The 21972-nt window shown below is 41.9% G+C and overlaps 2 protein-coding genes across 2 annotated transcripts in view; both read left to right on the plus strand.

Moving 5' to 3' along the window:
• Positions 1 to 12189, plus strand: part of med13a (mediator complex subunit 13a) — a 37298-nt gene extending 25109 nt beyond the window's left edge. Inside the window, exons 11-30 of the mRNA XM_077740902.1 lie at positions 959 to 989; positions 1102 to 1223; positions 1336 to 1426; positions 1637 to 1848; positions 2118 to 2314; positions 3936 to 4855; positions 4941 to 5108; positions 5583 to 5806; positions 6108 to 6297; positions 6433 to 6787; positions 6861 to 7092; positions 7317 to 7508; positions 7619 to 7842; positions 8486 to 8628; positions 8721 to 8879; positions 9524 to 9712; positions 9825 to 9967; positions 10224 to 10388; positions 10553 to 10653; positions 11222 to 12189. Coding sequence (XP_077597028.1) covers positions 959 to 989; positions 1102 to 1223; positions 1336 to 1426; positions 1637 to 1848; positions 2118 to 2314; positions 3936 to 4855; positions 4941 to 5108; positions 5583 to 5806; positions 6108 to 6297; positions 6433 to 6787; positions 6861 to 7092; positions 7317 to 7508; positions 7619 to 7842; positions 8486 to 8628; positions 8721 to 8879; positions 9524 to 9712; positions 9825 to 9967; positions 10224 to 10388; positions 10553 to 10653; positions 11222 to 11354 — 4191 coding nt within the window. The 3' untranslated portion in view covers positions 11355 to 12189. The remainder of the gene's footprint in view (positions 1 to 958; positions 990 to 1101; positions 1224 to 1335; positions 1427 to 1636; positions 1849 to 2117; positions 2315 to 3935; positions 4856 to 4940; positions 5109 to 5582; positions 5807 to 6107; positions 6298 to 6432; positions 6788 to 6860; positions 7093 to 7316; positions 7509 to 7618; positions 7843 to 8485; positions 8629 to 8720; positions 8880 to 9523; positions 9713 to 9824; positions 9968 to 10223; positions 10389 to 10552; positions 10654 to 11221) is intronic.
• Positions 12190 to 12447: 258 nt separating this feature from the next.
• ints2 (integrator complex subunit 2) lies at positions 12448 to 21619 on the plus strand. The gene is made up of 25 exons (XM_077740183.1): positions 12448 to 12739; positions 13298 to 13592; positions 13688 to 13826; positions 13934 to 14036; positions 14593 to 14706; positions 14901 to 15031; positions 15122 to 15292; positions 15421 to 15641; positions 15724 to 15849; positions 15927 to 15998; positions 16183 to 16297; positions 16430 to 16498; positions 16621 to 16755; positions 16833 to 17009; positions 17142 to 17256; positions 17347 to 17451; positions 17524 to 17688; positions 17829 to 18030; positions 19016 to 19141; positions 19343 to 19544; positions 19609 to 19890; positions 20246 to 20353; positions 20446 to 20551; positions 20678 to 20854; positions 21031 to 21619. Exons 2-25 carry the CDS (start codon positions 13300 to 13302, stop codon positions 21204 to 21206), a joined length of 3630 nt encoding a protein of 1209 aa, XP_077596309.1. The 5' UTR covers positions 12448 to 12739; positions 13298 to 13299; the 3' UTR covers positions 21207 to 21619.
• Positions 21620 to 21972: the final 353 nt, after the last annotated feature.

A 21972-nucleotide genomic window follows, 5' to 3' on the forward strand; every position in this document is an offset into this window, starting at 1 on the left:
ACCATTAAACCTCAGATGTATTCTTATTTTGAGTGGAAGCCAGGCCAAATCAAGTTAAAAGACACCATGACTATATTATAGGCTTTGCAAATCTGAATGTGTGTTTGCTGATATTCATGTCAAGATCTTTATTCTTTCTGAGCAGCTTATTCACTGACAAAACGGAAAAAAACGCAAAACAAATGAAGTCATTATTTTGACGAGTTCCCACAGTTATCATAAAAGCAATAGTCTGAGACCAGAACCTTCTTTCTCTCCCTCTCTCCGTCAATCAAATATTAACTGCTCTTTCTGTTAAAGTTCCAAAAGATTGTGTTTGATAGATAGTGAAGTTAATCGCCATATTAAACTTTAATATGAAAAGATTGCCAGCAGTTCTCATCATACAGACAATGTGTATGCTAATCATTGACAAAATCGCTTGTGTTTTTGTGGACCCCAGAGCATGAAGAAATCAATAGCCACAGTAGACCATAACATTCTTGTTTATTCCTTTTTTTTGCACACACGCATTTCCACACACTTTAAAGACAAGGCTTCCCAAATATTGATGTCTGAGAAGCCATTCCTTTGGATCTTGATTTCCCTCTGATCTGAACTGGAAATCCCATTTGCCACATCTTTAGAAAAGCTGTCCTTTTCACCCCCGTTTTCTGTTTCTGTGACTCCCCATTGTGTTCATTATTGCAGTTTGAGCATTCATTATTGATCTCATTTTATGATGTATTGATTAGAAAAGTGCATGTGTTTGTTTCACTGTCTATTTGCTTTATGACTAATGATTTCCTATCAAATAGACTTTAATTTCTAACAGGTCATATCAGATATGAGATCGTAATCCTATCAAGTGAAAAAAAAATTAACAGTAATTCTCAGTAGTTTATGGCTTAATTGAGCACTTAACTCTGTATTGTATTTACAACTGCTAACTGTTTATTTTTCTTGCACTTTTTAACAGGGAGAAGATGGAGGATCGGGTACATCAGATGGTAGGTTTGTTTTTTCTTTGAGTATAATTATTGTTCTGTTGCATGCAATTTTTCTTGTTTGTATTTCGAATTCTGCCTTTTCATTCTATATTCCAAAATATTTGCCAATTAGATTCTCAACGTTCAGCTGCAAACAACCGATTAGCTCCAACAAGCCTCATCCATGAAACTGACTTGGTGGTGTCCATCAATGACCTTGACAACCTCTTTAACTCAGATGAAGATGAATTAGGGGTTAGTTACACAATCCTCTTCTTTATTTTTCAACCCAAATTCAGAAAGTATTTTGTCTAATACTGAGCTCCTAATAAATTTTCCCTCTTTTTTTTTTTTTTTTTTTTTACAGCCTGGTTCCAGACGGGCGGTAAATGGAACAGATGAGAAATTTGGCAACAAAGAATCAAAGGCATCCATATTGGATCCAGGATCATGCATTAGTAAGAACCTCATGAATTGATCTACATTGAATCAAAAGTTATTAGGAATGACATTTTATTACAGCAGCTACACTATGTGAAGCTAGGATATCTTAAAGTATACATATTTTATTTTGGCAGATCACATTGATAATAACTGCACTGAAATTTAGTTAGTTGTTAATGCATTTCTTATTGTAAACTGCCATTTTCCACTCGTTTCTCTCCCAGACTCAGCAGACCTGCACCAGATGTTTCCCACACCTCCCTCCCTTGAGCAGCATATTATGGGCTACTCTCCCATGAACATGTGTAGCAAAGAATACGGCAGCATGGAAGCAACCCCTGGTATGACCACACTGGACGGAACTTCATCTCTGGGGGGTCACTTTAAAATCGAAGTGGAGGAAAGTTTCTGTAGCCCAAAGCCTTCTGAGATTAAGGTAAGCTTTTAGCAAGTTTATGTTTCATACCCGGGACTCAACTCAGGAGACAGATTTACTTTTATAGCCCAATGATGTCATTCATCCGGGAAAAAAAATGGTTGAAATTGTGTACCAGCCAACATTTTTTAATTATTGCCCAAATTAGACTGAACAAGAGATTCCACTTGGGTAGCCAGGCTGCAGAAGTCAGATAAAACTCAGTATAACTCCAAAATATTCCACTGGAATGAATACCAATCATTTTTAACAGCCGCTCTGTTTTGCAGGACTATTCATTTGTGTTCAAGCCTGAGCTTTGCCAAGCGTTTGTGGGTTGCTCCATGTTTGCGCCACTCAAGTCACTACCAAGCCAATGTCTCCCGCCCATTAAAATACCAGACGATTGCATCTACCGACCAAGCTGGAACATGGGCAGGGAAATGCTCAATCCAATGCCTGTCATGTCCATCATCAACAAAGACAGGTATGGATTTATCCCTGCCGCTTATTTCTAATTCCATATATCTTGAAAGGACATTACAAACCAAGAAATAACCTAAAAACTGCAACCTACAACAACACTTGTTGGACTTGTGTATACACTGCATGCATACTTGCTTACATGCACAAAGAAGGTGAATTAGATTAGACGGATCTTAATCTAATTGACCTTCTCGGTAAACCGAGGAGCACTCAGCTATATTGTTATTCACGTCTCACGCTAATAGATAAACATCTCTGTCCTCATATGCGCACTGATGTCTTTTTCATAGATCTAAAACACAGACATCCCCTTTAGTCACTGCTCATATTGACTCACTCAGTCTTTGTGAGTCAAACCGCTGCCATCTGCGCCCCGACAATCATCCCCATTTCCAAAATCGCTTGGATTTTTTTCTTTCGCGACGACGGACGATCAGTAATAGCGACCCGCGCAGTATTTTTTAAATAAATCCCACAGAGTGGAATTCAATTTGAATGGCTCTTTGCCACCGTGCAGTTGTTTGGTGGGTCACTGTGCAATTTTGCACAAGTTGCTGTCTACAAAATTCCAAGAAAAACAGTAGGCGAGCTTCGTTTGCTGCCTGACAACATTATCTCAGGCGATATAATTCAATTGCGTGGTTTCCGTCCTCTTTAAACATAGTCTGTTGCTACGCCTGAACGCCAAGGGCCACCTGTACAAATCTCTTTAGCTGTGCAGTTGGAGGGAAGGAAAGATGTCTGCAGTGCACTTGAGAATAACTTGGCCGCCATCCAGATAATCATTGCTAACAATCTTGTAACAATGTGTCGCCGCTGCCTTTGAGATCACGTCCCGTCATCAACGCGCCCGGGCCGCAATAACGCAGGGACTTCCTCATCATGGGTCGCTGCCAGTTTTTCTCACTCACATGCAGCTGAGAGAAACAATGAGCTCCCTCATTCTCCCACTGCTTCCTCACAGTTGGGCGCCACCCCTAAAAATAGGCATTATCGCTGAGGGGAACTTGAGGAAATGTTTATAGTACATCTCTCAGGACATTTTTTTTCAGAAAAGGAGGGGTGCACCTTCCGTAGTTCTCATAGTGTCAATCGATGAGTGGGATGAAACACTGCATATGATGGGGAAAGTCCTACTGTATTTTTTGTACTTTAAGTTGCATCTGATGAAGAGGAAAAAATAGTGCAGTATCAGTTTTTGTTTGAGTAATTTTATTTGAACAGAACACAACAAAAAACCTACATTAAAGTAACAATAATAAAGTAAAGAACAACAGGCTTAAAATGTCAACACAACCATTTTTCAGATACTTTAAGTTGCATCTGATGAAGAGGAAAAAATAGTGCAGTATCAGTTTTTGTTTGGGTAATTTTATTTGAACAGAACACAACAAAAAACCTACATTAAAGTAACAATAATAAAGTAAAGAACAACAGGCTTAAAATGTCAACATAACCATTTTTCAGATATCCCAAAAAATAGCAACATAACAGGCTTACCGTGATCAGAAAAATAATACACAGCTAAGTGAAAAAATGCAACTTATGGTCCGCAAAATACGCCATGTATTTTCTCATTATGTAATGGCATTTTTCTGCCCTTGCATTTTTTTCTCTCCCAGTAACATTCCAAGCGTGGGCAGCGCCATGGACCAGGACTACAACCAAACCTACACCCCACAAACCCACACACCCTTCATGTCAAACAGCGCCCCACCGAGTAACAGCGGCACGGGCATCTTGCCTTCTCCCGCCACCCCACGTTTTTCAGCACCCACCCCACGCACGCCACGCACTCCGCGCACCCCCCGAGGTCCCTCCAGCGTCCAAGGCTCGCTGAAATACGAAAACTCGGATCTGTACTCGCCAGCTTCCACCCCTTCGACCTGCCGACCGCTCAACTCGGTGGAACCGGCCACCGTTCCTTCCATCCCGGAGGCTCACAGCCTCTACGTCACCCTCATTCTCTCCGAGTCAGTCCTGAACCTCTTCAAAGACTGCAACTTCGACAGCTGCTGCATCTGCGTATGTAATATGAACATCAAAGGAGCCGACGTGGGCGTGTACCTCAGCGACCCCGTCGCTGAGGCCCAGGAAGCCTGCAGCTGCGGTTTCAGCGCAGTGGTCAACCGGCGCTACGGGAACGGCTCCGGCCTCTTCCTAGAAGACGAGCTGGATATCATCGGTCGAGGCTCGGACGTTAGTAGGGAGGCGGAGAGGCGCTTCGAGGAGTTACGACTCTCCTCGCTCAATAGAACTGGCGTCGGGAGGGGAGACCATGTCCCAGATGAACTGATTTTGCTCCTCCAGGATCAATGTACCAACCCCTTTTCACCCATTTCGGGCTTGGACGACGTCACCACTCGCAAAGCCAAAGGTGGCGCCGTACCTCCATGCGTTAGGGTGGATGAGCGGGATTTTCACAGCGACTGTTACATGGCCTTAGAGCACGGAAGGCAATTCATGGACAACATGTCGGGTGGAAAGGTGGACGAGGCACTGGTCAAAGGCACTTGTCTACATCACTGGTCCAAACAAAATGGTAAGAGATTGTTGACTACCATCGTGAAGAATGTTTTTTTTTTCCACCTTTAAATAATCCTTGTCTTTATTGCTGTCTTCTACAGCGGTGGACGTGAGTGCGTTGTGCTCTCAGGACGTGCTCAGAGTGTTGATGTCTTTACAGCCCGTACTCCAAGATGCCATCCAGAAGAAAAGAACTGTGAGGTCATGGGGCGTTCAGGGTCCCCTTACCTGGCAGCAGTTTCATAAGATGGCTGGACGGGGTTCATATGGTAAGTCAATCACTCAGTCAGTCATTGTGATAGTTAGTCAGTTGTACTTATTGCTAGAAAATGCAATATAGATGTTATATTAGGTCTTTTCAATCTGACAGCCAAATGACGATTACATTTTGACTAATGGTGACATGAAAAATGAAAATCAGACATAGGCATTGTCGTCATCATTGACTTGACAAAAAGCCTAGTAGTCATCATACCCTTAGCAGCGTATGACGAAATTGTATATATATTTAACTATACATTCATTTTCTTAAATAACCTTTAATAAGATTTTTTCAAATTTGCTAGGAAAATTGATTAAAATGCCAAAAATTTTATTTTTCAAGTTTCACTGAAAATGAAGCTTGCTGGAACATATTCGAATATTATATGTATTGCTCAAATGAAGAAAAAAAACTGATCTAATGATTATACTATCTATTTATCTATTTTTCTTGGTTTGACTTTTCTGTTTTGCTCCCGCAGGCACAGATGAGTCCCCTGAGCCGTTGCCCATCCCCACTTTCTTAGTTGGTTATGAGTACGACTTTGTGGTGCTGTCTCCGTTTGGCTTACCCTACTGGGAAAAGCTGTTGCTGGATCCCTTTGGCACTCAGAGGGATGTCGGGTATTTGGTGGTGTGTCCTGACAACGAAGCGCTGCTCAGCGGTGCAAAGAGTCTCTTCAGGGACCTCACAGCTGTCTATGAGGTAGAGAATCATGAAATGCTTTAGTGTTTGCACGCGTCAAATGTTGGGATGGATATGCGCATGTGTATTTCGTCACAGTGCATTCTGTTCACTTGGGAGTCGCAGTTGTTTTATACAATGTAAAATAAGAATAACACACCCACACACACACACAAATTAGAAATAAAAGCACAATGGCTCAAAGCGAAAATTGCACATTTGTGAATATGAACATCGACAAAGACATATTGGTAGTAATAGAAATACTTATGCTATTGAATCCCTCTTGTTATGTCAATAAAACTGTTTTTTTTTTTCACAGTCGTGTCGGCTGGGCCAGCATCGTCCCATATCCAAAGGCTACCCCGATGGCATCGTCCTCGTCGGCGGCAACGGAGCCAAAAGTCTCGCGGATCAGCCAGTCAGCGACTGGTTCCTCAAGGCCGCCAGCAGCAACGACGACGCCTTCGTTAAGCTCAAACTCTATGCACAAGTGTGCCGCCACAACCTTGGTAAGTGTTGCTCATTTCTAGTCTTCAAATCTCAACACAACTCTTGTTGTTGTTGAGACAAAAAGGCTACCAAGAGAGCAATTGAAAAAAAGTGCATTCTATTTTCATCTCTAAGTGTAACATTCTCCTTTTCAGCTCCATACCTTGCATCACAACCATTGGATAGTTCTCTCCTCACACAACCGAGCCCCCCATCGTTAGCCAACCCGCCACCGTCTATGACCCCGACGGGCTCCGCCTCCAGCTCCGTTTCCCAGCAGGGTGCAACGCATGGTTCCTCAATCCCAAATAGCAACAATGGCTCGGTATCGACCAACAGTTTAGTGACGTCACCAGGCAGCGGGGTACAGTCTACCAAAGCAAGCTCCTTTGCCCCCTTTGGAAGTGTGGCCAGTAAAACCCAAGGAGGTGGTCCTCAGAGCGGAAACCAGAATTCCAACACCCCCACGGATACCTCTAATGGCCAGGTCCCTATAGAACCCCCAGAAAGGTACAGTTGATCATATTTGAGGAAATTAATCCAAAAAAAGACCTGTATAGTCAAATAAATGTGTGGTCCACAGCACTTTGGAACGTGACAAGGTTGGCGTGCCCACGGATGGCGACTCCCATGCTATTACATATCCACCTGCCATTGTTGTTTACATTGTGGACCCCTTCAGCTACGAGGATCCCGAAGGGGGCCATGGCCCCGTGCCAGCACACTCAAGTGTGTGGACACTTGGCTTGTTACGCTGCTACCTTGAGATGCTACAGCTGCTTCCCGCACAAATCCGCAATTCCGTATTTGTACAAGTGAGTCAGTCAACTTGAAGGCTTCTTTCATAGTTATAGAACAGTTTGCTCTCTTCTTCCTCTGGCCAACACCATGGTTTCCCAACAACAGAAACACAAACACATAGTCAATTATAGTATATTTTCTTATAAAATAGTAAATAGGTCAGTAGTGGTAGTAAACAATCAAAGTCAATGTAAAGCACTGTTTTATGCCCTTGACATGTCTGTTTTTAATCTTGTAGATTGTTCCCTGTCAGTACCTGCTTCAGCCAGTGAAGGGTGGAAACCGCCATATCTACGTTCAGCACCTCAAGTCTTTAGCCTTCTCTGTCTTCGCCCAGTGCAGACGGCCCCTGCCCATTTCTACCAATGTCAAGTCGCTTACGGGATTCGGCCCGGGTTTAGCCATTGATACAGCACTTAAAAGCTCAGAGGTAACATGTCTATATTGTCAGCATTTTCTTTCCACTTCCATATGTATTTCATTGTTCTTGTCATTGCTTGACCACAAGAATCCTCAAATTCTCTGACTGCTTTTATGCAGAGACCAGAGTGTGTGCGTCTGTACACGCCTCCGTTCATCCTGGCACCAGTTAAAGACAAGCAAACTGAGCTCGGAGAGGCATTCGGGGAGGCGTCGCAGAAATACAACGTGCTGTTTGTGGGATACTGTCTTTCCCATGACCAGAGATGGTTACTTGCCACATGCACTGACCAGTATGGGGAACTCTTGGAAACTTGCATCATCAACATCGATGTGCCCAACAGGTAAAACCACTCTCTAAAACAGCAAAAAAAAATAGATTTTTTTTTTAGACCATCTGCATTCTTCCACTCCATCTTCTATTAATTGCCCCATAAAAATACCACTTCTATAAATATTGTAACTTTCCCCACCAATTGGTGTCAAACTTGTAGCCCGAGGACAGAAATCCAACCAGACAGGTCAAAAAATCGCAGAAATCCAATCATTCTTTTTTTTCCTAATTAAAACGTTTTTATAGAAAATAACAAAGAGGATATTGATAACAAATATTGTTGTCCCTTTTTAGTTTTTCCTTATTTAAAAAGAATTTTGCCCATTTTTAGGTCAGCATTGTCCATAAATGATTAATCAATTATTGAAATAGTTGTAATCATCTGCTTAATTGTGGTAGCCCTAGAAGAAAAACGACATTGTTTCCCCTGTGGCACAGATTAGTTTGACACCCCCTGAATGATGTCAAATCAATTTTCTAAGTATCCCCCCCCTCCCCTCATGTTTTTAGGGCAAATAGCTATCAATCAAGCTTAGTGCGTGCATTCCTGAGAAATAAGAGTTTCTACCAAAACGGCTTTTTCTCGACTCTAACTTGATATATTTATGAAGAATGAAAAATGACTCCACACTTGTGTCTTGTTCCTTACTCAGAGCCAGGAGGAAAAAGGGATCTGTTCGGCGCCTCGGCCTACAAAAGCTGTGGGATTGGTGCTTGGGGCTTGTACAGATGACATCAGTGCCCTGGAGAGTAGTAATTGGACGGCTTGGCAGGATAGGACACGGAGAGTTGAAAGGTAAGAATGCTAATGTCACGAGTAGGGGAGGGGGGAGCCAAAAAAAATCAATAATGTGTTGACACTGTTGCACTCTTCTGCTAACATGCCAGACTGGAGTATATTGCTGAGCAGAAGAAACCTTCAGTCACTCAGTCGCCGTCTAAAGGAAATGTGTCGAATGTGTGGCATCTCCGCCTCCGATACTCCCAGCATCTTTAGTGTGTGCTTGGTTGCCATGGAGCCCCAGGGTTCCTTCATCATCATGCCAGGTACATACAACATGGGAACTATCCATTCACTTAAATGGGTGTATTTTCTATAGCTATGTGCTGTGGGTTTTTAGTGTGTGTAGGTGTGTGTTTGTGAGGCTGGCATGATGGATGGAAGGAGTTCATCACAAAGCTTGTCACCTCCTAGTCCAGGGCAGATTGATGGCAGGGGAAGATGGTGTACCTTTTTGCCCATAAAGCACTCCCTCCCAGACACGCATTGATCCCAAAGCTGTGTGATGGAGAGCTCGATCAATGGGTTTATTTTGGGAAACGAGCGGAGGATTGTCCGAGTATGCTTTGATATAGTATTCTCGGGATAAACAATGACGCCAACTTGAAATCTGTAATCTTATTAAGACTAAATTTTACAGTATGATTTTTTTTTTTACATAACTCTTAACTAACCAATGTAATGGAAAATGTTTACCACTTAGGATGCTTATTCTTGCCATTATTCATTATGTGTAGTATTTGTAATTGTAAAAAAAAAGTACTTAAACTTAAATCTTAGCAGCAACTATTCTCACACTGATTAAACACTAGATTTATTTACACTATACGTTTGGAAGTACTGAATTGGAATGTTTTGTGCTCTTTTGTATGAAGTAATAAAGTACTCTTTTATTTTTTTCTACTATTAGACTCAGTGTCAACAGGCTCAGTATTTCGTCGGAGCACCACGTTGAACATGCAGACCCCCCAGCTGAACACCCCCGAGGACACCTCGTGCACCCACATCCTGGTCTTCCCCACCTCTGCCTTTGTCCAAGTTGCCAGCTCCAATTACACTAACATCGACACCAACATCGATATTCTGAACGCCACCACAGGTCAGAAGCAATTTGCCTTTTTCCGGAATTCTCAATTGCACATTTGAAAGTTTTAGCGTAGCACGGTCGTTAGACATCAATTCCAATCAAATTTTATTTGTTTTCTACTCAGACGGATCTGACGGAATGGACCTCTTCGATCTGCTGGACCCTGAGAACGAGTTGGTGGATCCTGACATCATAAACATCTCACCCAATACGTCACCGGTGCATTCTCCAGGATCCCACTACCACCACGGGGGTGACGATAGTAAGGTAAGAGCTTGGATCTTTGTTTTCTCCTTTTGAATAACAGGAATTCCTCCGTTTATGATAGAATTCCGTTCCTACAATGGTCACCAAATTCATAATTAGTTTGGAATGTGCCAAAGTCACGTAAGTCCACATTACATATAAAGTCTGGTAGGTCAGGTGAAATTATAGGGAATAACTGACATGTTTCTATGCCCATGAAAAGTCATTGTCACATATCAGCTTGTTGGAAAATCATTGCATATGTGCATTTTCGCAGGGCCAGAGTGCAGACCGCATGGAGTCTCGTGAAGAGGCGCCAAACCTCCTACAACAACCCCTCGCACTCGGCTACTTTGTGTCCACGGCCAAAGCCGGCCCACTGCCTGACTGGTTCTGGTCAGCCTGTCCGCAGGCTCAGAACCAGTGTCCGCTCTTCCTCAAGGTATCCGTGCCTTTCTATACGTTGCTATTTGATTTCCTTGACTTTATTTGAATGCTCACTCTGCCCCATCACACTCCTCTCTTACCTATCATCTTTAAGATATTTGTTCCAAGGGTTAATGACTTTGTTTGACACCAGTCTTTTGTTTTTCTGCTACTTCTCAGGCCTCTTTGCACCTCCATGTGTCTTCAGTGCAGTCAGATGAGTTACTGCACAGTAAACACTCGCATCCTCTTGACTCTAATCAGACCTCAGATGTACTCAGGTAAATACTGACCAGATACATGATGATGGATTTGTACTGTAGTGTTCTTGACAGGTCAACAGTGGTGGGAAGTACACATGTTTTTTCAGTAAGGTATTGCTTTACTTGAGTATTAATTATGTTACAATAGTGGCGTATGTTGTAAATGTATCTGTCGAATGTAAAGAAACATGAGTCTTATTTCTGTTGTCTTTGCTCTTTGATTGAAGACTACAGAAATTATATTTGTATTTGACTTTAGTGGCAATTAAGAGCCAGCAAAATAAAGTGGCAGGCCGGGCACCAATGATGCATGCGAATAAAAATATAGATTTTTAATTTCTGTTCTTATTTTAAACTTTTACATTAGCATAGTAGTTGAACTCTACCTTTTTTTAAGTATACTCTTTAAAATTCTACTGGGTGTACGTCGGCTATTTTTAGGACCTCGGATTCTTGCGTTGCAAAAACAAGTAAAACAGGAACTGAACATTCAGTGCCGAGTACTTTTTGTGACGACGATCATTTGAGAACTTGAAACTTGCACTTTCCACGACAAAATCTTAACCGCTCTTGTTTTCCCCGAAAGATTTGTGCTGGAACAGTACAACGCCCTCTCCTGGCTCACATGTGACCCAGCCACACAGGACCGACGATCATGCCTGCCCATCCACTTTGTAGTGCTCAACCAGATGTACAACTTCATCACCAATATGTTGTAGCCACTCAAGAAGAAAAAAAAATGTACCGGAACACAGTGTTGCTTGATGCTTATCCTCTTTGTGCAAAAGACATGCACAAATAGAGGATGGAATTGCAAAAAAAATAACAAAAACAAACAAAAAAATACCTGAAGACCCGAGAAAATGAACGTGAGAGAGTGAGAGATGCTTACCGTGTTGATTGTTAACGCGGCGCTACACGCACTGAACAGTCTGTATTTGGAAAACAAATGTTTATCGATATAGCGACAAAGGGACGTATTTGATAGAGGAAATACTTTTAGAATGGATTTTCCAAGTGGAAATTCTTTTTTTTTATTCCTTTGGATGAAATTGTATCCAAACAAAAAAGCCTGCGTCTATCTTATTTATTGTAAGTTTTTAAATGTATTATTTCTTAACCTTTTTTATAAGGAAATATATATAAATGGAGAAGGTTTATATAACATCTTCTTGCTTTAAAGCAATTGTGTAAAGTATATGTTATCATCGTACTTAAAACGAAGACACTATTGCAGATAAAAAGGAAAGAAAGTCCCAGTTAGGTGACTTTCAGAGTATTATTTTTTTGTAATGGAGAAAGACTATTTGTATTGTCACAATGTACAGAGAAAAAGTGGAGAAATATGACTTACAGCAAAGCTGTAGCGACATAGGAATTGTACAGCAATGAACTTCACTGTTCTAATAAAGAGGTACATTGTTGTATAGAATATTTTATACCATGCATTTAGACACAACAAAACTGCTATCTATATAGATAATTATATATATGAATGCCATGCCAGCAGTTGATGCCGTGGCTTCTGTTTTAGGAATAAAATGTGTCCAAATATTTGCTCCTGCTTGTTGCATTGATTGTTTTGATAAAGAAATGTTTATATTACTTGGGCTTGTTATACAATCAAATTGGTTAAAATGTAAAACACATCAGTCTTTTTTTAATGCAAAATACATAAAAGTGTATGATATGAATGAATACTTGATTTTACACGTTTTATATTTATGATCCATGAAAAAGACATGATGCTGGCTGTCATAATACAAACAAAAGCAAATGTGCATTAGGGCATCCATCAAACTGTATCATCTTTGAGACGGAGTTTCATCAGCGGTGCAATGCCATCTCTTCCCGGCGTGATGCCTTACTTATTGCCGTCATTTTATGGTTAATCAAATTCTCCCCGAGTGGAGATGCCATCACTTTTGTATACTTGCTTATGTGGAAAATGATATATTTGAATACATTTCAGGAAACGTGTGGATGAATGCTAAGGACGTTGGCTGATTTAGCGCTCTTCTTTTGCGGCTTTGGTGCTCATTCAAGTCCGAGGTCTGCAGGCCTTTGACCTGAAAGTTTAGACCACTGTGCCGCAATCATTGAGGTAAGCCCATTGTTATTACATTTTTTATAGCGTCTTAGTTTGTTAGTATGCTTAGCGAACGAGTTATGTGTTGGATCTGTCTTTATTTGGAGCGATCTGCCTTAGCTGGCTAACATGTAGCATTGCTAAGCTCCACCAAAAGTGACACAAATCGTGTGATATGTGCCATAAACTAATGCAACTTGAATGGATCCCATGCTAAACATGTTGGGTTGTTTTACCACTGTGGATTTTATATTCTGATCTTAAATATGCATGTTTTGGAGCATGCTTTGTGTATGAATTAGCACGAGGCGAACTGTTGTTGTTAGCGACTGGGATATGAAACCAAAACAAAAGGCTATTAAACCTTATTGCCTTAACATTAAAACCCGATGCGTTCACTTAAGATCGAGACTCTTGTTCAATAAGTGATCCGATGTTTATATGATCTACTCAACTGACTTGATGAGAGCTACTCAAGCTACTTTTGACAGTTCATGTGATTGACAATATTTATGAATGAACATGAAATCCACTTTGCAAATGAATCCAAAAACTTCTATGATGTACTTTCAGAGATGGCTGACAGTGCTGGGCTGCAGTTTGTCAGCCCTTATGCATTTGAGGCAATGCAAAAGGTGGATGTGCAGCGCCTTGCAGCATTAAGTGACCCAGAGTTAAGGTTACTGCTTCCATGTTTGGTGAGGATGGCTCTTTGTGCCCCGGCTGACCAAAGCCCAGCTTGGGCAGAAGACAAGAAACTCATCCTCCGGCTGCTCTCTGGAGTGGAAGCTGTCAACTCCATTGTAGCACTTTTGTCTGTTGATTTCCACGCCTTGGAACAAGATGCCAGGAAGGAGCAGCAGCTGAGGTACAACTGAGCCAACCTTTTGGTGCCCAATTTGTAGCGATAGGATGGAAATAAGTGAGCTTGTTGTTAAACTATCCCTTTTTTTTAATGACAAGGCATAAGGCTGGGGGTTCCAATGTGGAGAGCATCCTGGTCTCGCAGCTGCAGCATGGTCTTACCTTGGAGTTTGAGCACAGTGATCCTCTCAGGAGACTCCGCCTGACCCTCAGTGAGCTTTTGGCAATCATGAGTAAGGTAAGGTTATCATCCCTAACAAAAGAACTTGTTATAAGTATGTTTTGGAAATCATTCATTCATTTCTTCATTTTAATATTAGCCTTTGTGCATCTGTTTTTTTTCAGGTGGCTGATTCAAATGGTGAATTTTTTCTAAAGTCATCAGAACTCTTTGAAAGCCCAGTTTATTTGGAAGAAGTTGCAGATGTGCTTTGCATTCTACAAGCAGGTATGAATCTGTTTGGAATTCTGCACATGGCAATCATACATTATGGAACAAACTTTAAAAAAAAACGGAATCACATGCTGTATTCACACAGTATTGCTTAGAATCCCAGAAATCTGAAGACAAAAATGTATTCCCACTTTGCAGGAATGTGTTTTGAGCTTTTCATATTTCAATATTAAAAAAAAAAAAAACATCAACTCTATATATTGTCACTCAAGGCCACTGAGGGACATTGACAGATTAGTTATGAAGCAACTACTCTGATATATTGTCTTAGATGCCAAAATACAAACTGCTGCCCGGTGGTCTAGGGGGCAAGGCTATTGTGGAACATGTCTTTAATCAACATCTCTGTACAAAGCTGCATTCATCATTATATATTTTTTTTAGAAGACAGTGATATGTTGTTGGGGTGATGTTTTTGGACAAGGAATCAATTTGGCATCCCTCTATATTGTATTGGATATGTATATGATCAGTATGTCACACATTTTTACACAGCCCAGACAGCATCATTCATTTTGTGAACTGCATATTTGTTGTTGTCTCGAAACAGAACTTCCTTCCCTGTTGCCAATTGTGGATGTGGCAGAAGCTTTGCTGCATGTTCGCAATGGAGATTGGTTTATGTGTCTCCTGGTTGCCAATGTGCCTGACAGCTTCAGTGAAGGTCAGTCTTCCATACATTTCTGCTAGAAAAAGAATGACATTTCTAACTGACAGTACCAGATTTGTATAGAATCCCATTCAAGTTACATTTCCTTCTATTTTCATTGGGTTAGTAAAGAGTTAGTCATTTAGTCAGTGAGCCAGACAAAATAACACCAATAATACTAATCAAAAGAAACCTGTTTGTTTTGGCAGTGTGCCGAGGTTTGATCAAAAATGGCGAACGTCAGGATGAGGAAAGCGTCGGCGGTCGACGCCGGACAGAAGCCCTGCGGCAGCTGTGTCAGATGAATCCCTCGCAAGCTCTCAATATACGTGCTATGGTGGTCAGTGGGCACACATTTTAGAGTAGCACAATATTTTGATACCTACATCAAAGAATTTAATTGTTTGTTTCAAATTTGTATTTTTCTTAGGTGGAGGAATGTCATCTTCCAGGTTTGGGGGTGGCACTGACTCTGGATTACAAACCAGACACTGCGGACGAAGCGGTCAGCCCATTAGTTTCCTATGTTAGCGGTTTATTGCTTGGCACCAATGGCAAAGTCCGTACCTGGTTCAGCATGTTTATCCGCAATGGACAACAGGTGAGTTCTTTTAGAAGTGGTCATTTGGAACTTAGCAGGGCCCGAAGTGATCAATTTTGAGTGAAAGATGACACTAGTTACACCCATGTGGTTTCTCCTCAACCCCTGCCATTCTTCTCTCTTTTTAGAGGAAGAGAGAAAGCAGCTCAGTCCTATGGCAGATGCGCAGGCAGCTCCTGTTGGAGTTAGTGGCTATCCTGCCTCGCTCGCGCAGCACCCACGTACCCAACGATGGCGACGTGGACGACCAAGGCGGCTCGGGCTATTCAGGCCTCCGAGAAGAGCATGTGGTGAAGGCAAGTGCACTGCTCAGACTCTACTGCGCTCTCATGGGCATCGCTGGTCTCAGGTGAGTCACAGGAGATGCAGTCATAACTTATATTTTCTGTTGAAATGACTGTGGGAACCCGCTAATTGTCGTCCTGACGCAGACCAACAGATGAGGAGGCAGAGCAGCTTCTGCAGCTGATGACGAGTCGACCTCCAGCCACTCCTGCCGGTGTTCGTTTTGTCTCCTTGTCTTTCTGCAAACTCTTGGCCTTCCCTACGTTGGTCAGGTACAATGTGTTCTCTTGACTTATTTCATGCAATGGCCTGCAGGTGTTTGTTACATTCTCTTCTTGTATGACTCCAGCACACCGGAGCAGGAGCAGCTCATGGTCATGTGGCTCAGCTGGATGATCAAAGAGGAGGAATATTTTGAGAGGTAAGATGCTTTGGAAAATGCATTTTAACCAACAGCAAGGTGATGTTGCACTTTTGGGGTCTATATTTTACAATTGTATCGGGTGGCACTGTGCTTGCCTCACACTTTTTAGAGCAAGTGTTGAATCCCGAGTTGGAATAGGACCGGGTTCTCATCCCATATATCTGTGTTCTTCCTCTTACAGTGCTGCAGGTGTATCCGCCTCTTTTGGAGAGATGCTACTACTGGTGGCCATGTATTTCCATAGCAACCAGCTCAGCTCCATTATTGAGTTGGTGTGCTCTACTTTGGGAATGAAGGTAATATTAGATTGGATAATGACAGCGTGTTTTTTTCCTCTATTAAATATGATCACTGTATAATACTTGTACTGTTACTTACATTTTTTCACCTTTAGTAAATTTACCACTTTTTATATTCTGCCACTCCAGATTGCCATCAAACCAAGTTCCCTAAGCAAGATGAAGACCATTTTCACACAAGAGATCTTCACAGAACAGGTGCCTTTATATGTTTATGGAGGAACAGTCTAGTTTTGGAATTCCCTTTTTATTGGAGTTAGAAACATATTTTTGAAGGGATATTCTTATTGTTTCATTGAGCACATCTGTTTTGTGTTCAGGTGGTCACAGCTCATGCAGTGAGGGTTGCCGTGACCAACAACTTAAGCGCCAACATCACAGGATTCCTCCCCATTCACTGTATCTACCAATTGCTCCGAAGCCGAGCCTTTACCAAGCACAAAGTCTCCATTAAGGTAGCCATTTTGCCAGACATTCACTTCTCCTGTGTTGAAAACATCCACACCCCCTGATGTTATCTCTCTGCACAAAGGACTGGATCTATCGTCAGCTGTGCGAGACCGACACCCCCATCCACACCCAGCTAATACCTCTGGTTGATGTATACATCAACTCAATCCTCACTCCAGCATCTAAAGCCAACTCTGAGGCCACCAACCAACCAATAACAGAGCAAGAAATCCTCAGTGTTTATCAAGTCTCCTCTGTTGTAAGGCATTATTACTACTACATTCATTTAGAAGAATACTATTATCTTGTTAGTATTCTATACATGACCTCTCTTCAAAGGAAATGTTTCTTGCTTGTGAAGAGAGTCTAAAAAGGATTGTTTTTCTTTCAGCAAGGAGACAACAGTCGAAGTGGACGCCAGCATAACTCCATCACAACCCAACTTCTTATTCTCTACTACATCTTGTCCTATGAGGAAAACCTGCTGGCTAGTACTAAACAATTGGGTATGCAAACATTGATTTTTTTGCATGTATAATCCATATTCTCTTTGTCCTGCATGTTCTCACATAAGCTTTACACTTCATCCTTTCCAGCTTTAATGCAGAAGAAGCCCAAGTCATATTCAGCAGCACTCATGGATAAGATCCCCATTAAGTACTTGGTTACGCAAGCCCAGGGGTTGCAACAAGAGCTTGGAGGTGATGTTACACAATATTCTATTAAAATATTCAGATTTTTAAATGTCTTGTGGTGTCTTTTTCTGTTGGCAGGTTTACACTCTGCCTTGTTGAGATTGCTAGCTATCAACTACCCTCACTTATGTCTTGTTGAAGACTGGGTGGGTGAAGAAGAGGTAACTGGTACTCTTCCGCTTCTGAGGAAAATGATGCTCCCCAGTAACACCTGCAGATACACTCAGAGCCAACTCCATCAAGGTGGGTACACATTTAAAAAAAAATCAGAGTCAAACCTCATCACAAGAATTAACATAACAGTCAATTTGACCAAATAACCACATTATAAATGAGATTCTTAGTTATAATTTAGTCCGTCCTTTTGTTCTCTTTATGACCAGCCTTCCAGAAGTTACCATCCAGCAGTCCGAGGGTGATGCGAATCCTGGAGCAGTTAACGCTTCTCCCACCGGGTGACCTCATCCCTTATTCAGAGTCCATCACTGCCAGCATGGCTTTACTTCTGGAACCTGCTGTGCCTCGCCGCGTTTTGCAGATCCTCAACAAGCTCTGGATGGGCCTTAACACTGTGATGCCCCGCAGGTAGACTATGCCAATTCAACTCCCATTTTCAAGACAATACATATCGTTTGATTTAATCCGCTGACTAAAGAAACTGCGCAATCTATTCACACATAGTGAAATACACCAGCCTTATTTGGGCTAGGGATAAACAATTTTCTGAAAAATACAAACCTATGCACGACAGCAGCATTTGATATGCAAGAAACCACCTCGGCAAATGGAAAGCAATCATGCGTTTCTCATGCACTTGTGGGCACACTTCCAAGTCATTCATTTTATGATAAGAACCCCTTCAATTCCTGGCCTCATCTCATCTCAAAATCCATTGAGTTCCTTAAAATGTCAGCTAGTTTTTAATCATACTAGCACATTTTTTCTTAAATAACTCAAGTGTCCGTAAGGATAGTTGTGATGTTGTTTCAGGGAAAGGTTATCAGCCACTCTTCAGTCTATGGCCTTTCTGTGTTAAGTTGCTGTTAGACACAGTAAGTGGATTAGAGCAAGACCTGTGCAGCTAGAGTTGTTGCACCCTTAACCCCAAGCTGCTTACTCTGGGATGATTGTGTGAACCAGACCAGAGGTAGTGGGCCAGACAAGTCGTGTCGGCCCTCATCCAAAGCTCGAGACAGAAGAGGGTCACTCTCCGTGACCTCCAGGTTGACAGGAGCACTGTTACAAAGCTCCGAGCAGACATTCTATTGATCGCAGTAGGCCTCAGTGGGACCAGAGAGGAATTTTACTGAAAGGGGGAGTCAGAGACAGCTATCCGCTTCTCAAACCGCTGAATGACGGCTATGGTTATTTCAGAGGGAACCCATGCCAGACTTAGTATTTTAAGATTGTGTTCACCCAATTGATTAATCCTTGAGAGACAATGAACTGATTTTTGGGCGAGGCCCTAAATAGCAAATAATGTCTTTTTCCATATGTTTTTAAGGGGGAATACTGTAGTAATTGTCTTCTTCTATGTAAAACAAACTGGAAAACTGTGTTTGCATTGCAGATTGTGGGTGATGACAGTCAACGCCCTCCAACCTTCTGCAAAGCTGCTCAGGCAGCAGACGTATACTCAGAACGACCTCATGGTGGATCCTCTCATTGTTCTACGCTGTGATCACAGGGTCTACAGGTACCACAGCAAATATTGAATATCACCAAGCAGTGGTTCCTATTATTTACCATTACTTCTCTACTGGTCGATTTTGTCAATGATCATTACCTAATTTAACCATTTAAAGCTGATCTTTGGAATTTCGAAGTAAACATTCATTTATAAGTCTTTTAAAATCCTTTTAACATCCTAATTCTATTTTGATTCCTTTCTCTTTAGATGTCCTCCTTTAATGGACATTGTCCTTCACATGCTGAATGGCTATTTATTAGCCTCCAAAGCCTACCTGCACAGCCATTTGAAGGAGACTGCAGATTTTGATAGACAGAGCCAGACAGTCTCGAACCTCGGGGTACCTGGACAGCCAGATACACCGGAGGTCACCAGGGAAGAGCTGAAGAATGCCCTTTTAGCTGCCCAGGTAACATCCCATTGCAATTCAATGTAACTGTCTTATTTTACCAGATGCTTCCTCCCAATTGTAGGATAGTGCAGCTGTCCAGATTCTTCTGGAGGTGTGTTTGCAAACCTCCGAGGAACAGCGGCTGGGACGCAACGCCGACAGTCTTCTGAAGGGCATCGGGGGGCCCGTGCCGGTGAAGACAGAACAAAGAAGTCTGCCGCCAGGAGGTGAAGGGGAGCTGAGGGACGCGGAGCCGGAGGGGGGCTTGCTCAGTGATTTGAGGGAGGTTCAGTGTCTCATCTGTTGCCTCCTACATCAGATGTTCATTGCTGACCCCAATATAGCCAAACTAGTCCACTTTCAGGTAAGAAGAATATATGTGGTGTAACTTTAGCGACCAAAAAAGTTATCAGTCTGTCAGATCTGGACTGCTTCATCATTTGTGTCGCCAATTTTAAAATGTTTCACATTCCTCCAAAGGATTAGAAATCATTAGCGTTGACCCAGTTTGTCATCATAGTTTCCAGCAGCATCCGTCAGTTGCCACTGTTCTCCCAGAAGTAGCAGATGCTCATATGCTAGATAATGTTGAAGTGTAAAAACTGGCATGGGCACTTAGTTCAGACCCTGCACCATTTCTATATCAACTCTTTTTAATTCACCAGAGTTCCCAATTGCATTCAAATGAGTCTTACTTTTACCAACGTGATCTCTTTCAGGGTTATCCTCAAGCTCTGCTGCCCTTAACAGTGTCCGGCATCCCTTCCATGCATATCTGTCTGGACTTTATCCCAGAACTCCTGGCCCAGCCCCAACTAGAGAAGCAGGTTAGAAACTGCCCACCCAGTTTGTGTTACATCATTTGTGCTTTCACGTTGGCTCCATTTTCGTAAATATTGGGCTTTATTCAACTTTTTAGATTTTTGCCATCCAGTTGCTGTCCTACCTGTGTATCCAGTACGCACTTCCCAAGTCACTGAGTGTGGCCAGGTTGACTGTCAGCGTCATGGGCACACTTCTCACAGGTCTGACATATTTCCGCAATGGCTTTTTCCTAAATACATGTTGCTACCACCACCTGGCCATTGTCTGTCAGTGCAAGTGATCTGGAGTTGTTCAGTCTTTTGTTTTTTTTTTTCCTCCCGCTTCAGTGCTGACTCGTGCCAAGCGCTATGCATTCTTCATGCCCACGCTGCCGTGCCTGGTGGCCTTCTGTCAGGCCTTCCCTCCCCTTTATGAAGATGTGACAGCCCTGCTGGTGCAAGTGGGGCAGGTTTGTGCCTCGGATGTGTCCACCAAAGCACGGGCCGTTGACCCTCTCATCGCTCGTAAGTCTTTTTTGGTGTCAATAGTGAATAAGGCATTAAATAAGTTATAAGAAATCTATAGTGACCCTCAGATGAATGCTCTTTTGTCACATTGTGTGTTTTTACCACAAAGCAGTCTATATATTACACACTTGACTTCATGGATGGCACTTGTTTCCTTTTTTTATTTTGCTTAGGTTTGCAGTATTTAAAGGAGAAGCCACAAGCTGCTTCGGTAGAAGCTTCCACCAAATTAGTTTTACCCCAAAGGACAGCAGAGGAACTCGGAGGATCCGACACGGATGTTCAGATTTGTTACTGTGTCGAAGCAACGTTCATGGACATCATCAGTTCTACTCTTCACGGCCTGTAGCACTGCGGATCGACAATCAATACAATGTTCATTTATGCTTCACTCATTTTGTGGTGTTGTGTATTTGTTCAGGTGGTCTAGTGCCTGACTAGAACATTTGGTAAGTTAGTTTCAGGCCACTGAAACATAGAATACAAAATGTAAAAAGTAATTGGACTAAATTGAAGATATTAAATGGCATTTCAATCTGTTTTACATTTACCAATGAATTGTTTATTCAAAACAAGTATGATGATTTCTTTGGTTACAAATGTAAAGGGTTGAATCGCTGAATTGGACAGAAAAGGTCAAGTTTGTTGACCATTTGTAAAGAGATTGTTTTTTTCTTTTTCAACTGAAAAGGATTTTTTTATATACTGTGTCACATTGCAATCGTTTGTAATAAAACAAAAGCAATGCTGAGTCAAATCACATTGAAGTGTAGCGTATTGTACTAAAATGCTGCACAAAAATCCAGTGTCAACCCAAAACAATATAACAAACCAAAAAAAAGTCCAGTTTAACTAAATGTACTAAATGTTTTGGGTTGTAGCGTTCTAAACTGAACTACTGCAACCATCTTCATAGTCATTTGCAAGTAATTCACCAGAGGGCAATCTTGCTTCAGAAAATAACTAAAATCAAAGTACATCTCAGCAAGAAATGTGGAACTCATCATCACTGAAAACCATGAAGAACTCAATTTAGAGGTCATTTGAACCAGATATTGATTCTATTTATTAGGATGAAATACTAGGTCAGGTTTTTTTTTTTTCGGGGGGATTCT

Source organism: Stigmatopora nigra, chromosome 19 (assembly GCF_051989575.1).
Source record: "Stigmatopora nigra isolate UIUO_SnigA chromosome 19, RoL_Snig_1.1, whole genome shotgun sequence".
Classification (NCBI taxonomy): Eukaryota; Metazoa; Chordata; class Actinopteri; order Syngnathiformes; family Syngnathidae; genus Stigmatopora; species Stigmatopora nigra.

Excerpts from the sequence above, each read along its gene's own strand:
- ints2 (XM_077740183.1), top strand. The coding sequence starts at position 13,300 with ATGGCTGACAGTGCTGGGCTGCAGTTTGTCAGCCCTTATGCATTTGAG. Across the intron at positions 16,298-16,429 it reads GCTCTACTTTGGGAATGAAG|ATTGCCATCAAACCAAGTTC; the intron begins GTAATATTAGAT and ends CTGCCACTCCAG. Across the intron at positions 17,452-17,523 it reads GTTGCAACAAGAGCTTGGAG|GTTTACACTCTGCCTTGTTG; the intron begins GTGATGTTACAC and ends TTCTGTTGGCAG.